The 15,072-nt window shown below is 40.8% G+C and overlaps 2 protein-coding genes across 10 annotated transcripts in view; one reads left to right on the top strand and one right to left on the bottom strand.

The window, feature by feature from the left end:
- The window catches only part of LOC113929356 (sperm-associated acrosin inhibitor-like), a 135,554-nt gene extending 134,282 nt beyond the window's left edge, over positions 1-1,272 (bottom strand). For all 3 annotated transcript variants that reach the window (XR_004820095.1, XM_035727731.1, XM_035727729.1), the window contains exons 1-2: positions 1,176-1,272; positions 767-824 (exon numbers count right to left, since the gene is read on the bottom strand). The gene's annotated coding sequence lies outside the window, so the exon portion shown is untranslated. The remainder of the gene's footprint in view (positions 1-766; positions 825-1,175) is intronic.
- Positions 1,273-1,417: 145 nt separating this feature from the next.
- FBXO38 (F-box protein 38) overlaps positions 1,418-15,072 on the top strand; it is a 54,640-nt gene continuing 40,985 nt past the window's right edge. For all 7 annotated transcript variants that reach the window (XM_027605094.2, XM_027605093.2, XM_027605097.2 and 4 more), the window contains exons 1-3: positions 1,418-1,520; positions 10,045-10,235; positions 14,320-14,453. In XM_027605094.2, the coding sequence (XP_027460895.1) occupies positions 10,108-10,235; positions 14,320-14,453 (262 nt within the window). In that variant the 5' untranslated portion in view covers positions 1,418-1,520; positions 10,045-10,107. The remainder of the gene's footprint in view (positions 1,521-10,044; positions 10,236-14,319; positions 14,454-15,072) is intronic.

The raw sequence follows: 15,072 nt of genomic DNA, 5'->3' as shown, positions 1-15,072 counted from the left end.
GAAACATCTCTATTCAGCATTTATTACAGTATTTGTAGATAAGCTTTTGTTTCCCTTTCTAAATTTGAAGTAGGAAACATATCTTATTTGTGAGTATTTCTGGTCCCACCATAGTACTTTTTACTGAAGGAGTAATGCTAACCACATTCAATAATATATTCAAATAAAGATTCAACCCATTTGCACTGAAATAAACTTTATTGAATCACTTGTATCTATCTATGCCAGGCTCAGGGCTAGACACTTTCATAGATAATTCCTATTTGTTTTTTTAAACAATACAGAAAACAGAAAAAGCCAAGGTTTGTTTTACTGTTTGATTTATTTAAGTTCAAATATGAAAGAAATCGATGGAAGCAACTAACATGGCAACAGGACTTCATTTTCACTTACAGGAATAATGTAATATGAAAGTGGGGATTAAGATGAACAGATATAATGAGGCTTTGTTGCTTTTTCTTCCCAGAGCCCTAAACCAAGACACATGGTTTGACACCTGGAATTGCATAGCTAGAACTGTGACTGCCATGATAAGCTGAAACCCATGATGCCAAACCATAACAGGGAAAGAGGAAAAGCCAGGTTTGGCATCAAGAAAGGACTAGGAAGGACCGCGCCCCCCTTCCAAAGTCCATCTTCAGTTCTTTCTACGGCAGAACCGTCTAGTTGGCCCTGTGTCTTGTCAAATTGGGTCTCATGCACACTAACTTTCCTAAAGGTTATTCGTATCTGTTTTAATTTATGCATTTTAGTCCTTTTTACTTACATGTATGCAGCGGCAAGAACGTGGGATGTGGAGGGTAAAATTTTGCGTTTCAGTCCACCTGTGTGACATTGAGTACATTAACCTCTCTGAAGATAAATTTTTATCCATTAAACAAAGAAAAAAAAACGAATGATTCCTGCCCATATGTCACAGTGGTAGGGAGTTCTTAATGAGATATTCATGTGAGAGCCTTTTGAAACCTGTAAAATGCTGCTAATTATGTGCAGAAACAACGTCCCCAAAATAGAGAAGGGCTGATTTAACATTAACATCTTCAAACTGTCCCCCGCAACCCTTCGCCAAAAAAAAAAAAAAAAAATTTTCTTTTTTTAGCTAAACGAATTCTGGAAATATCCCTAATGGAACGCAGTCGTTTTGCCAATGCCAAACGCAAGGTCCAAAAGCTTACCCAAAGCCGCCGAACACCAGCGAACTGAGTTGCGAACCACAGAAAAGTAACTGCCTCCCCCGTCCCAGACTCTAGGCACTTCCGGCGGGGCAATGCCGTCACGGAGAGATGGACCGGCTCCAGCGCCTCACGAACTGCCACGCTCAACATGGCTGCCGTGACTCGACGCCTGCGTCCCACACCCAACATGGACACGAAGAACGAGCCCAGCCCCGGAAGGCAACCCTCCGGAAATGCCCGAGCGGCGGCGGAAGCGGAAGCGCCGCGGCGGTGGGGGCCGCGGGAAGTGTCGGTCGCGCTTCTCCCTCCCTCTCAACCACAATAACAGACGGAGGGCCGGCGTAGGTGAGGCGGCGGCCGAGTGGACCCGGGGACCGGCGGCGGGCTGCAGAGCCGGGGGTGTGGGCGGCGGGGTGGAGGCGGCCGGATGGGGGCTCCGGGGCTCCCGGGCTCCCGACAGCCTGGGCTCTCGGTCTCGGGCTCCCTTCAGGCCTAGAGCTCCCGGGAGAGCCGGGATTGAGTTTGTGGGTCTTGGCCTTGTAGGCCCCGGTTGCGGGGTTTGCTTACCTTGTCCAGAGCTGGCCGAAGATTCTAGCATAAAGAACGCTCTCTGAGTCTTGATTCCCTCAGAATGGGGGGCGGGGTGGGGGGTTGGCCTGGTCAGTTTATGGGACACCATCCCACCCCGGGCTTCACGAATTCTACGATTTTTTAACGTTGTCAGTGTTTAAGCCAGTACGTTAAGGGAGACCGGCAGTCAGCGTACTGAGGAGATGTCTCTGAGCAAGACGCAATGAATACATCTTTGAGAGGCGGCCAACCCTGGGTTCAGGAGCCTCAAGTTCTAGTCTTACTTCGCCACCGACTCCCTGTGTGACCTTGCCCAGGTCCATTACCCTCTCTGTAGCGCGGTTTGCTTATCTGTAAAATGAAAGTGTTAGTTGCCTCTTATGCTTCTCCTAGTTCTGAAGATCAGGTTCTCAACTCCCTTTAAAAGGGGTCTTTCCTTAGAGACAGACCTGAAAAGCTTGTCTTCCTGCCTCCTGGATAGCCAGAAGTTGACTGATAAGAGATGTCTCTACCATGTTTTTCCAGGCACCAAACTGGCCAAGGGCAACTGGGTACTTAGGAGGGTTCTTGTGCAGGGGGAAGCTCTGTCCTGACGGCTTTGTTTTATAAATCTAGACCAGCAGTGTGAAAAACACACCTGCGTGAGGAATGGGAGATCTTGGTTTTTTTGTCTTAAACCTGTTATTAACTTGCTGGCACTTTGGGCAAATTCCTTTGGACTCTCTGGACTTGAGATTTCTCACCTGGCAAATGAGTGCATTGGATTAGGTCACTGGTTCTTAATCCTCTTTCCCATACTCTCAGCACAACTGAAGAATAAAATAATGGCTGTTTAAGCCATGATTTTCTGGGAGAGAGAAGCGGTGGGATGTGGAAAGCTATGTATTGTGTAGTCCTGTAGATCGAAAAATCTGTGCTTGTAATTTTTAACTGCTGACAGTTACTGGTTTAGGTAATCCCTGAGGGTCCTTTCCTCCTTTTAAAATTTGCAGTGCTGTGATTCTTATGTTCTCTTAGGGTAAGGAATATAGACTTGTATGTGTGTGTTTATTTTTTTTTTAAGATTTTATTTTAAATTAATCTACACCTAGTATGGGGCTCAGAACCCTGAGATCAAGAGCTGTATGCTCTACCGATTGAGCCAACCAGGCACCCATTGTGTGTGTTTGTTTAAATGAATGTATGCCTGCAGATGTACACTTAAGTGAAAAATATACTAAGGCAGAGCATAAGAGAAAAAGGAGAAACGAGGTTTCAGTAAGGCGAAGTGACGTAGTAAAATAAAATTGGTCTGCACTGGAGTTTAAGACCTGTATCCTTGCTTCAGCACTCAGACTTTCTGATTTTGTATGTTTGGACAAGCCAGCTTACCACTCTGGGCCTCACTTTTCCTTTTCTAGAAGTTGAAGGGTTGGACTGGATGATTCCTAGACCCTTTTGGCACTAGAATTCTGTGTGTGTTCTTTATTTAAACAGTTTGGTAGATGTGGTGTGGCACTTCTTTAGGCAAGAGAGGCTATCCTAGGTAGACATAAAAGCTCTATGATTGATGTTAGGATCTATGATGTTAGGTCAGATTAAGTAACATGCAAGATTATTTTGATAAGAGCAAGCTGAAGCCAATAGAAACTAAAGAAAGCATTAGAACCTGAAGGCCAGGGGCGTCTGGGTGGCTCAGTCGTTAAGCATCTGCCTTCGGCTCAGGGCGTGATCCCAGGGTCCTGGGATCAAGCCCCACACAGGACTCGCTGCTCGGCGGGAAGCCTGCTTCTCCTTCTCCCACTCCCCCTGCTTGTGTTCCCTCTCTTGCTATTTCTCTGTCAAATAAATAAAATCTTAAAAAAAGAAAAAAAAACCTGAAGGGCAGGAAAGCCCTTGACCAGATAGATCATTGAAGACATTGGGGAGTTTTAAATGGGAGAAAGGTATTTTTGATGAGGGTAATGAAAGGTAATTTAAGTTATAGTATTGGGAATGACTGAGTTATAAGAAACTGGTGTTAGAGTCTATCTGCATTCTAACACAGTAAGTTTCAAGGGAAGAAAGACTTTGTCACCACCTAGCACTTAGTAGGCAGTAAATGATAGAGGAGATAGATGGATGAAGAGATAACAGCCATCAAGGAAAAGAGTTTCTCCACAGAATTGTTAATAGGTACAGAATGAGAAATTGGTTCAGAATTATGAAAATTTCATAGAACAAGAGATCCCTAAGTCTTCTGGTTAGTTGTAAGATAAGTTGGTTTATCTCTGCCCTCTAAAGTGTGTTAATAAGAGATAAACATGCACCCAGGAAGGCCTGGTGTGATCTGAGGAAAGGATTAATTAGTAGAATAAGTCAGGGATGGTGGAGGATGTTGGCACGATGGTAGAGGTATAGGAAGGTTTTTAGATGTGACATTTAGGGAGTGAAGGAGTGGATTTATATAGGATTTTTATAGATACCAGCAATTCTCAGAATTGTGAATAGTAAGTGTTAAAACCTCTACAGTGGAAATAAAGGACTAAAAGGAAAAGATCTTGATATTGCAAGGAAATGTTAGTGCTCCCCTGCAAGAGGTGGAGATAGCCTTAAGGGTTAGGGATTAAAAGATGGGGATAAATTTGGGAGCAAACAGAATGAACTGAATTAGTAGAGGATAGTGTAGTTCTGTTTGGGCAGAGAGGAGATTTGAACTGGCCAGTTGGAAGGAGAAGAGCACACCCAAGAGAAATTGTATTACAGAAGGACCCCTGGCTTAGAGAACACACGTAGATAACTCAGGCTTACTACTTGGAATGTACTTGCACCACCCAGATGAAAAAGATGCTTCCAGTGGCTAAGGTCTGCCACCGAAAGGCTGTAGGATACCCAGGACTGCTAAAAGCTGTGGTGTGGGACCCCAAATTAGATGGACCACAAACCCTAATTTGTGAAGCAGGGTGTGGTCCGCGTTAGTTCTGTCAGAGCATCCAGAAGCCCATCTCGGAGTACCGGGGCATAGCTCTGGAATGCGGAGGGACAGCCGAGGTGCGGAGCCTGACTTGATGATAGGGTGTGTAGTGTAGGCTGAGAAGTCAGAAGTACACTTAATACGTGCCCTTGAGCAAGTGACTTACCTCTCTGGTTCTGTTTGTCCATCTGAAAATTGAGGGAGCTGGTCTTAGGTAAGGACCTCTGGATGAGCTTTGATGTGTCTGTGAAGCCCCTGAAATTGTGTATGAAATTCATTGCGCATGAGTCTGAGGTATGTTTTATTTTCCTCTTGGGGAGAAGATGTGCAGCTTTCACCATAGTCTCAGATGGGTTTTGTGACCCACAAAAAATTAAGAACTGTGTGACTGGGTAGTCTTTGAGGGCCCCTTCAGCTTGTGACATTCTGGGATTCTATACTTCTGTCAGAATGACATTTCTTTGAGGTTTAGAGTCTGAGTCTCCAGAACTTGGCTAACCCTAGAAATAACACCTAGTGCTGCAAAATATATTCTTCACATATTTATACTCACCTATTATTTATATATATATATATTTTTTATACTCACCTATTATTTATAGTCACCTCTCCCTTAACCTTTCTGACTCCTCTGCTAGCCCCGCTGTTGCTTTTTCCTCCTTTGCTCTTTCCCTTCTAATCTACTGCTGCTTTGCACCTTCCCTGCCTTGTTGAGTTTCTCAAGTGGCAAATGGTGGTATGCTGGATATAGGGGTAGGAAGAAACCAAGATATGGAAGGTTACTTTTCCGTTCTCACTTGCTTTTATCCCTCATCCTGCTAAAAGAAAAGCAATTAAGAGAGAGAGGGTTCACAGACAAGAGAGATGCCATCCTCACTTGGATTTTGCTTGTCTTGTATCCTGTTTTCTTCTCATATAGGGTTGCCAGGCCTCTGTTACTCTTGGCATAGTCACTTCAGTGAAGATGAAGCCAACCTTAGTGGAAAGAATTTTGTTGTGCTTTATAAAGTTTGAGTAGTAGTAAGGGCAAGTAAATGAATCCTTTAACGAGGAGGCTTTTTATCTCCTGGATATTTCTAAGACACCTACTTGGAGAGGACTGATGGCTTTCCCCTGGCTGTGGGTCCTGACCTGTTAAGCCCCTAGATGTGGGATGGAGATCTTATCTTTTACCCTGATGTTCATCTCCACAAGTCCCCCACCAGAGGCTTAGAGCAGGGGAGTCACTACTCCCCTTGCTGCCAAGTAGGTAGCTACATGAATAAGTCTTCAATTCTAGGCATCATATAGAAAATAAATATATATGTATATATATATAATTCCACCTAAAATTTTGTTAGTGCTGCTAATTTAGGCCCTTCGATAGTTAGTGTTAATGAGTACTGTAAGTTAAATAGGTTTTTGTGGGCTTGCCAGGGACCTGATCTCTGCATAATGTTGTATAAAGTCATATCTGTGAGTAAATATTTCTGAGTTCTAAACAAGTGAACTTTTATAAACCCAGTGATATTTAAGATGCAGTCTGTTTGGTTTAAAAATTCAGGTGTTGGTTGTACAATGGGGCTATTAAATCTGATTCCCACAAAATCACAGCTTGCAAAATAATAAGGAACAGCAAAAGATAGAATCATAAGATGAGGGTGTAAATAGTGGTGTAGATTTGGTGAAGAAAAAGAAGGGAGAAAGGCTAAGAAAGATTTTTATTTTTAGGATGAAAAGTCAAGAACATGGTATTCATGGAGGGTTAGAGCTGTCAAGATTCGTAAAAGTAGAAGCATGTGCTGAGACATGAGAGCTGGAGAATTCATCCATGGTTGGATTGGTCGAAACTGGTAATAGTCTTGTTGAGGCATTTGTAGGTGCAGGTAGCTGTTTGTTTTGTGTTTCCTGATTGGATTAAAATCTGATTGCATTTTTGCCAGGATTATAAGCTTGTCGCTGAGATCTTTGAGTGCTGTGGTAGCAAACAGGATGCTCAGAGGACAATGAGGTGGCTCCTAGCAGCCTTGAAGCTACTGGATGCACCCGGAATAATGGAAAGACTGATAGATGTTCATACATTAGCTATTTGAGGATTTATTATGAGCAAAGACTTGTTTTCACCTAGATGCAGGAGATTGAGATTCTTTCCCTTTTCCTGGCCGAAACGTGGCCAAAAAAATACTACACAAGTTTCTATAGGAGAAGCATATGTTAAGTCTCACAAGGAGCTCGAAAGAGGTGAGAAGTTTTCACAGAGGACTTAATATTTAAACTAGATTTTGAAAACAGATTAGTGCTGTTTTAGGCAAAAAAGGGAGGGAAAGGACATTCTAGTCAGCGTTAATAGCTTATTAGGAATGAAAGATCAATGTTTGGGGGAACTGAGGATATTGGTGTGGCTGGCAGGAGCGAGTGTCCTGAAGGACAAGGGGTTAAGGATTGAAAGATGAGATTGGGAAGGTGCCATGGGATGAGACTGGAAAGATTTTATCCTGTGGAAGCTGGAATTCCTTGTAGGCCGATTTGGTTTTTGTTTGTTTTTTGAAAGGTATAATATACAAAACAAATCTAAATTTTCAAATAATGGAGAAGATTAGGAAAAGTAATCTTAGCTATTTTCCTAAACCTCTGTTCTCCCCAGAGGTAACCACTGTTGTTATTTTGTTGTGGGCCTTTCCAGAAACGTCCCATGCAAACAAGAGCATATTTCTCCTTTTTCTCTTATGCAAATGAGGTAATACTTTTGAAATAATCCACATCTCACATTTTTCGCTTAATATGCACTCAGAGGAATGGTTTAAAAAGATTATTCTGGTTTCAGTGTGGAGGATGGTATGGTAAGCATTTATTCAGCAAATTACTTATTGTGGGTATTGTGTGGTGGGCTTTGTCCCAGGCCCTTCGGGACATCACTGAGGAAGCCATTGCAGTCGCCCAGGTGAGGGTTGATAGAGGCCTAAAAGCCTGCGGGAGTGGATGCAAGAGCAATGTTGTGTGGTAAGATGGGTAAGAATAGCCAATCAAGTGACTGGGAAGTGAGAGAGCACAACATATTGAGGCTGATTTCACAGTTTCTGATTTGGGCATATGGTAAACTAGAGAAGGGAAAGTAGGTGTGTGTGTCTGTGTGTGAATGTGTTTTGGGAGAGGAGTGGTGGTTGTGGAGGGAGTTCAGTTTGGACATAATAGTTTTGAAGGATGTTCAAGATACTGAGATGAAGGTTTCTGAGAGGAAGTAAAGGTCAGAACTCCAGAGAGATAGGAGCTAGAAGTGGATTCTTCTTTTTTTTTTTTTTTTTTGAAGTGTCTTTGTAGTAGCAGTAGCGGAAGCGCTGAGAGAGTGGATACAGTTGCCCCGGGCAGAAGAGGATTCTAGGGTGAATTGGCAAAGGAGACTGAGGAGTGGTCATAGAGGAATGAAGAGGACCAAGAGAATATCACTTTGGGGGTCGCATGATGTGAGGATTTCAAGGAAAGAGTGGTTAGCAGTGCCCATACTACAGATGGGCCGGGGGGTGGGGGGAGCCTTGAAGAGAGCCTATTGGATTTCATGAGGAGGATGTCAAAATAACCTTACAGCAGTTTTGGGAGCCATTGTAAGATGGAAAGATTCATTTTCCTGGGGAGAGGGCAGTGAATAGGAAAAAGTGGGCAGTGATAGAAACAGGTGAGTATATTTACAACTTTTTTTGTGGGGCGTTCTAAGTACAAACTTTAATTTCTCCCAAGGTCTGTTAACCAAAATGGGATGGACAACATACATATAAGCTTTTGAGAAGGCAAAAGAGGTGTCACAAAATCGGTGCAAGGTAGCTCATGCACCTACTCTTTGCAGAATTACTTAGGTCTGTACTGCTAGGTGTCTGATGATACTAATCAGCACACAATTGTGTAAAGGTATTTCTTTGGTTTCCTAGGCCATAGCTGAAGAGGCAACAAATTAGAGGGGGGCTTAGAGGTAGGTGTAGGGATGTGTCTGTGCACATGCGCGTGTGTGGAATGCGGGGAGAAGCGAGCATGCTGCCACCTGTGAGAAGTTACAACAAGTGACCTGTCAGTGAGGGAAGAGACCAGAACACACACAGGCACAGGAAATCTGAGGATTCACTTAGCCATGTAGTTTGCTTCCATTTACTTGTAAAGCAAAGAATCTCCAGGAACTCCACAGACTTCCGTAGTTCTGAGGAGAGGTATCACAGAATATAATGGATATTCATATTGATAACCTGAGGTCATCAAGAAAAGGTTAAGCTTTTATTGAGTCCACCTTGTAGGAAAATAGAAGCATGTAGTCCGCTTTAGAAAGTTTTAATAGTAAAGGATTATAATTAAGAAAAAGGAAAAGGTGGTACGTGAAATGGGAGCAGATACTATTCTGGAGATGCACTGGTTTGGAACTGCACTTCTGTGCATCACTCAGCATGATGTAGATTAAGCTGTGATCTAGAGGTCTCAGAGTTTGAGTCCAAATCATTTTTTAAGAATTTTACCAGTGATAGTTGATAATGCTGTTTAAAGGACATTGTTTCTACATGGTTCCCTCTTAACCTGACCAATAAAATAAAACAAAGCCCTCTGGGTGCTTGTTCATCTGACTTTAATTCTCCATCTGCCCTCCATCCCTTCCTTTTTTTCCCTCCTCTCCTCTCTTCCTCTGTCACCAAAGCTTATTTAAAACACAGACAAAACATACATTTGACACAAAAGAGAATTAACCTTTGCTCTTTAATGTTTACAGGAGAGGGAAAGGGGTGATTTTATTCTCCATCTGAAATTGTACATAAGTAGTGTTTAGTTTTTGAGGAGAAGGTCTGTAGTTCTTACCAGATTTATAAAGGGGCCTGGGACCCACTGGTAGAGTCTAATCCCCTCACTTTATAGGTGGGAAAATGAAGAATTAAAAGGTGATTCAAGTTCATAAAAGTAGTTTGGCAGATCAGGACTAGAACCCAACATTTCCCTTCTACCTTCTTTGTGAGGGGCTGTCCTAGAATTAAGGAGATCCCAGAACTGGAAAGGGTTTTGTTAACCTAGTTTAACTATCTTACCTTACAGGTAAAGAAATTTATGCTTGGGAAAATTGAGTGAATTAGTTAGGAAGCAACAGTACAAAATAGAATCCAGAACTCCTGATTCCTTGGATTTTATTTATTTTTATTTATTTTTTTTGCTCATTCTAAATAATGCATTTTTATATTCTCTACTGCTCTTCAGAAAAAGATGTTCTGTGCATTTTGTGTAATGTTTTTATTAATTTGAATGTGGTCTGTACCCTTCTTTCTCTTTTAAAATAAAGATTGTTTTACCAAACTGGGTTTTCTAGGGATAATTTCTGAGTCTGAAGTTAGTGTGCTGTAGTCTACTGTAGTCTCTGCTTGCTTTCAGGTGCTTTGAATTCAAGTTATCAAGAGGGAAGATTTGCTCTTTGATACTGGAGATAACACAGCAATGGGTCCACGAAAGAAAAGTGTTAAAACATGTCTCATGAATAATGAAATAGCTGAGGAAACAATATCTGATGAAACAAAGGACTATATGAATCAACTTTCACATGAAGTGCTTTGCCATATTTTTAGGTAAGATTTTGTTTGGTTAACTTTTACCCTCCTAGAACGTATTAAGTAGAACCAAATTCTAGGGCTGCGCTTTCTGGTGTGGTAGTTACTAGCTACCTTATGGCATTTAAATTGAAATGAAATGAAATTAAAAATCAGTCCAGTTCCTCAGTTACATTAGCCTATATGTCTTGCGGCTACTGTGTAGGACAGCTCAGACAGTGAAGATAGGGAATACCACTTTCGTTGCAGTAAGTTCTACTGGATATCCATTCTCTAGACTACGTTAACATTTCAGGCTTCTCAGAATTCTTAGCAACCGATTTGTTGACTTTTCTTACTACGGTACCATGTGTGTACAATATAAGGCAGTGTTTCTGACTTTGACTACAACCCACAGTGAGAAACATTTTCTTCATATGTACATATATGTAAGTGATTGAAATCATAGTTTTGTGAAATGATATCCATCATTACTTTATGCAGTGCACACTAAAGTTGATTTGTGGTAAAGCTTTTTTCAAAATCCTTTTTTAAATTATATTTTTGTCCACACTACATTATAAACAGTCAAAGAAATCAAAACAAAAAACAACAAAAACCTGTCACTTCCAGTTTCCCCTGCTTTCTTCTTTCAGTCATTATCCATTCAAATAAACAACCCTAACACACTTTGTCTCTGGAGTTGGAGACCTGAGTTTGAATCATGAGTCTTTTCACTTACTTGCCTTGGACCAGGGATCGATAAAGATGTTATTATAAGGATTCAGTGGGATAATGCTTTTAAAGCACTCAATACACTGGATAGCATAAATGCTTGTTGAGCGTTAGTGGTTCTGATCCCATTCCACCTTTTTTCATATTCCTCCATGGTCTTCATAATGAGCATTTTAGTCACTAGACTATGACACAATAATTAACTTTTCCCTTGTAGTCTGACATCTAGATTGTTCCCAGTTTTTCTCTTACACAGTTTCAATGAACTTTTCCAAGCATTTGGATTTTCCACTATTTTATTTACCTAGGGGAAATTTCCATTTATGAAGTTCTTAGAAGTGTTTTGAATTTTTTTTTTAAAGATTTTATTTATTTATTTGACAGAGAGAGACACAGCAAGAGAGAGAACACAGGCAGAGGGAATGGGAGAGAGAGAAGCAGGCTCCCTGGCAGGGAGCCCGATGTGGGGCTTGATCCCAGGACCCTGGGATCATGACCTGAGCCAAAGGCAGACGCTTAACGACTGAGCCACCCAGGCACCCCAAGTGTTTTGAATTTTTAAAAATTACTGAATATTTGCAGATAAATGTTATTTTATTTTTAAATATTTTATTTATTTGAGAGAGAGAGCACAAGCAGGGGGAGGGGCAGAGGGAGAGGGAGAAGCAGACTCCCCGCTGAGCAGGGAGCCCAATGTAGGACCCTGAGATCATGACCTGAGCTGAAGGCAGACGCTTAACCGACTGAGCCGCCCAGGTGTCCCAAGAAATTTTAAAATAGACAGCAAAGCTGCTTTAGGGAACCATGGGCACTTTATTTTTCTCTTCTAACATAAACTTGGATTAGTCTTTATCTTCTACAGTTTGTTGTGTGACACAGCGTAGTTTTGTCACAGTTCAGTTCTGTCTGGGAATAGGAAACCCAAAATAACAATTTTTTTTTTTAAGATTTTATTTATTTATTTGACAGACATAGCGAGAGAGGGACCACAAGCAGGGGGAGCAGGAGAAGGAGAAGCAGGCTTCCCGCAGAGCAGGGAGCCTGATGCGGGGCTTGATCCCAGGACCCTGGGATCATGACCTGAGCCGAAGGCAGATGCTTAACGACTGAGCCACCCAGGCGCCCCAACAACAGAATTTTTTTAACAAAACAAAATGATACTGAAGTTCATTTGGCAGAAGAATGTCTGAACATTTTTCAGAAAGTTTTTTCAGAAAAAGTCTAACCCTACCAGGTGTTCAAATATATTCCAAAATATACAACCATTGAAGATTTGGTACCAGAGAAATTAAGCAGACAGTTGGGTAAAACAGACAGTTTGCGTATGTAGGCTCCATATGGGGACTTAAATATATGTCAAGATCTGGTTTATGATAAACTTGGTATTCACATCAGTGAGGAAAAGCTGAGTGGATTATTCAGTGATGATGTCATAACCCAGGAATCATTTGGAGAGAGTAATAAAAGCATATTCTTATCTGTCATATCTGATACCAAATTCTGAATGCATCAATGAATTAAACAATAAAGCTGTTAAAATCCTGGAAGAAAGCATAGGTAAAATTGTTTCTAGGGATGTGTGTTAGGTATTTGTTGAATAATGGGAGGGCATATTGTAAACAAATTGAACCGTATTTTAAATTGAGAGTGGATACGATAACATTTTGCAGTTCAAACAATATTCAAGTGGAAGGAGTGGAATCTAGTGTCACATCTTTTTAAAAATTATTTGAAATGCCTCCAACTCTTCGATTCTGTATCTTTGAAGAAAAAATACATTTCTTTTTCTGAGGGCAAATACGATGTAAGATCATCTTCATGCGATTACTGATCTATTTGTAATTAAAGGGAGTATAATATTTACTCAGGCATATACTTTGGATAACAATCAGTAATTTGAGGAAAAAATACTTTAGTGTATAAGTTGATTCAGAAAGCAAGTTCACTATTTTTCATTGTTTATAAAATGTGTAGTCATATAATTTCTGGAAATTATCCTATTTATATCTGAGTTATGGGACTTTAAGCAATAATGCTTTTTTTTGGTAGAAAATTACATTTTATTTTATTCTCTTTAAATAGTTTGAAGGGGAAGAGCGTGTCCAGAGGTAGAAAAAAAAATGGAGCAGAGAAATGCTCAGCGGGCATACTTGGACTTTTCTTTTAGAATTAGCTTAATTTTTAGGAATTAGAGTCAGACCCAACTATGTTGACATCCTTGCTCTTCCTTCCTCTTTCCTAGCTGTTGACTTTTTGCAGGTTAACTTTTTTGAGCCAATTTCGCCACTTGTAAAATAGTACCTGCTATATCAGTGAGCGTTCTAGCAGGAAACAAGGTACATACACTTGGCTGGAATTTGAAGATCATTTAATGAAGGGACTATTTAGAGAGGCTTAGGTAGGGTTAACGGAGCCAATAAGGAGTGCTAAAGAATTTGGCTAGGAGACTAGGAATAGCAGAAAGCCTTTGCCCATGGTATGTGTTGACCAAAATCAACCGATTGCTGGAAGGGTAGGGAACACAGCCTAGCAGAGAAAGAAAGAAAAAGGATTGGGGGAGGGCAAATAAAGTACAGCCTACTTTGTCAGGTTGTGAAATAGTGACTACATTACAGTGTCTGTGATACAATACAACCTCAGTAAAGGGTAGTTTTTACCTTTTTTTTTTTTTTAATGTAGTTGTGTATGGAGGAGTGTTCAGGAAGAGAGACAGAGATGAGATTTTCTGATCTTTCAAAATAGATATTGCTTTTATCGGAAACAACAAAAGTACAGGTTAGTTGAAAAGTTTCAGGAAGGAAGAGATAACGGAGTTGTAAAAGAGGAAATTTTGAGACGAGGTGTTCTCAGTGCTTAAGCAGTACTTGTGTGTGATCTAAAAGGTAAAAAGATCTAGGAAAAAAATTGTATACTATAAACTTTAGTATACATGGAGAAAATAGAGTTTCTGGGTGTGTTGAGGGAGCAGAGAGGAATTTTTTCGCTACTACAGGAAATGATTTCTGTAAAAGCTATAAGATTATATTGGCCATGTTTAAACTGATTAGTTCTCTCTTTCTCATGTTCCCTTATCATCAGGCCTTGAAATTCACTGAGATCTTTTTTCTTCTTGAGATTTTCTTTGCAGGTAAAAATTTAAAAGAAGAAAGGCAGGTTTTAGCAAACACCCTATGGAGGGAGCTCAGTACTTTATTTGGATGCTTGAGTATTTGCTGACTCATCTGTTTTTAGTGACAAGCTTTATGTGCATGTTAATCTTAAAACCCTGTGAATATTCCTAAGGTCTTATTTCATTCAAGGGGTAGGAGAATGGAAGAAGGACAAAAAGTAACCTGATGATGAGAGGAAGTACCCACTTGATAAATATGAGTTTCTTTCTCTCACAAAGGTACCTCCCTCTGCAGGATATCATGTGTATGGAATGTCTCTCCAGGAAGCTAAAAGAAGCAGTGACCCTATATCTGAGAGTGGTGAGGGTTGTGGATCTCTGTGCAGGGCGGTGGTGGGAATACATGCCAAGTGGTAAGTGGATCTAGCCTGTAAGGTACCCTGGAATCCTACCAGAACCTCATAATATTCCCATCAAATGTTACTTGTCTTAAGATAGGCAATCTAAGTCACCTTGTAGGTGAATTTTATCTAAATTACTTAGGTTCATTTGGGTTGAAAAATGTTTTGCTGGAGGCTTTACGGGTTTATTTCCTTAAGGAACTACATCAGCCTGTTCCACAAATGTACCATCAGAGAACTCAATGTATGTCTCTTATATTAGACAAAGTGTCCTTTGTTCCATGACGCAGGTTTTCATAGCTTCCCTGTACCCCTTAACAGCAGCCTCTAGTTAAACAGATATTAATCAATTTGTGTAAAGCTGCTCTAGCAGGCCACAGAAATTGCACTTCTGGAGCTTTCATTTCTTTAGCACTTTTGGAAGGCCTATACAAGGTCTTAGAGATTCTTAAATAAGGCATTGGTCTTCTGGGTGAAGAATTCGGACTTAGTAGCCTAACCACACAAATGGACCTCATGTAGAGAAAAGAAAGTTGATGCATTTAGTTAAGCAGAGCACACCTGAAAGGGAAGAATTAAAATGAAGGGCCAATCAAGGCTTCTTTTCAGTTAACACCAATCCATTAACTAG

This window comes from Zalophus californianus, chromosome 5 (genome assembly GCF_009762305.2).
Source record: "Zalophus californianus isolate mZalCal1 chromosome 5, mZalCal1.pri.v2, whole genome shotgun sequence".
NCBI lineage: Eukaryota > Metazoa > Chordata > Mammalia > Carnivora > Otariidae > Zalophus > Zalophus californianus.
The sequence above is the reverse complement of the archived record's forward strand: the minus strand, read 5'-3'. Positions and strand labels throughout refer to the sequence as shown.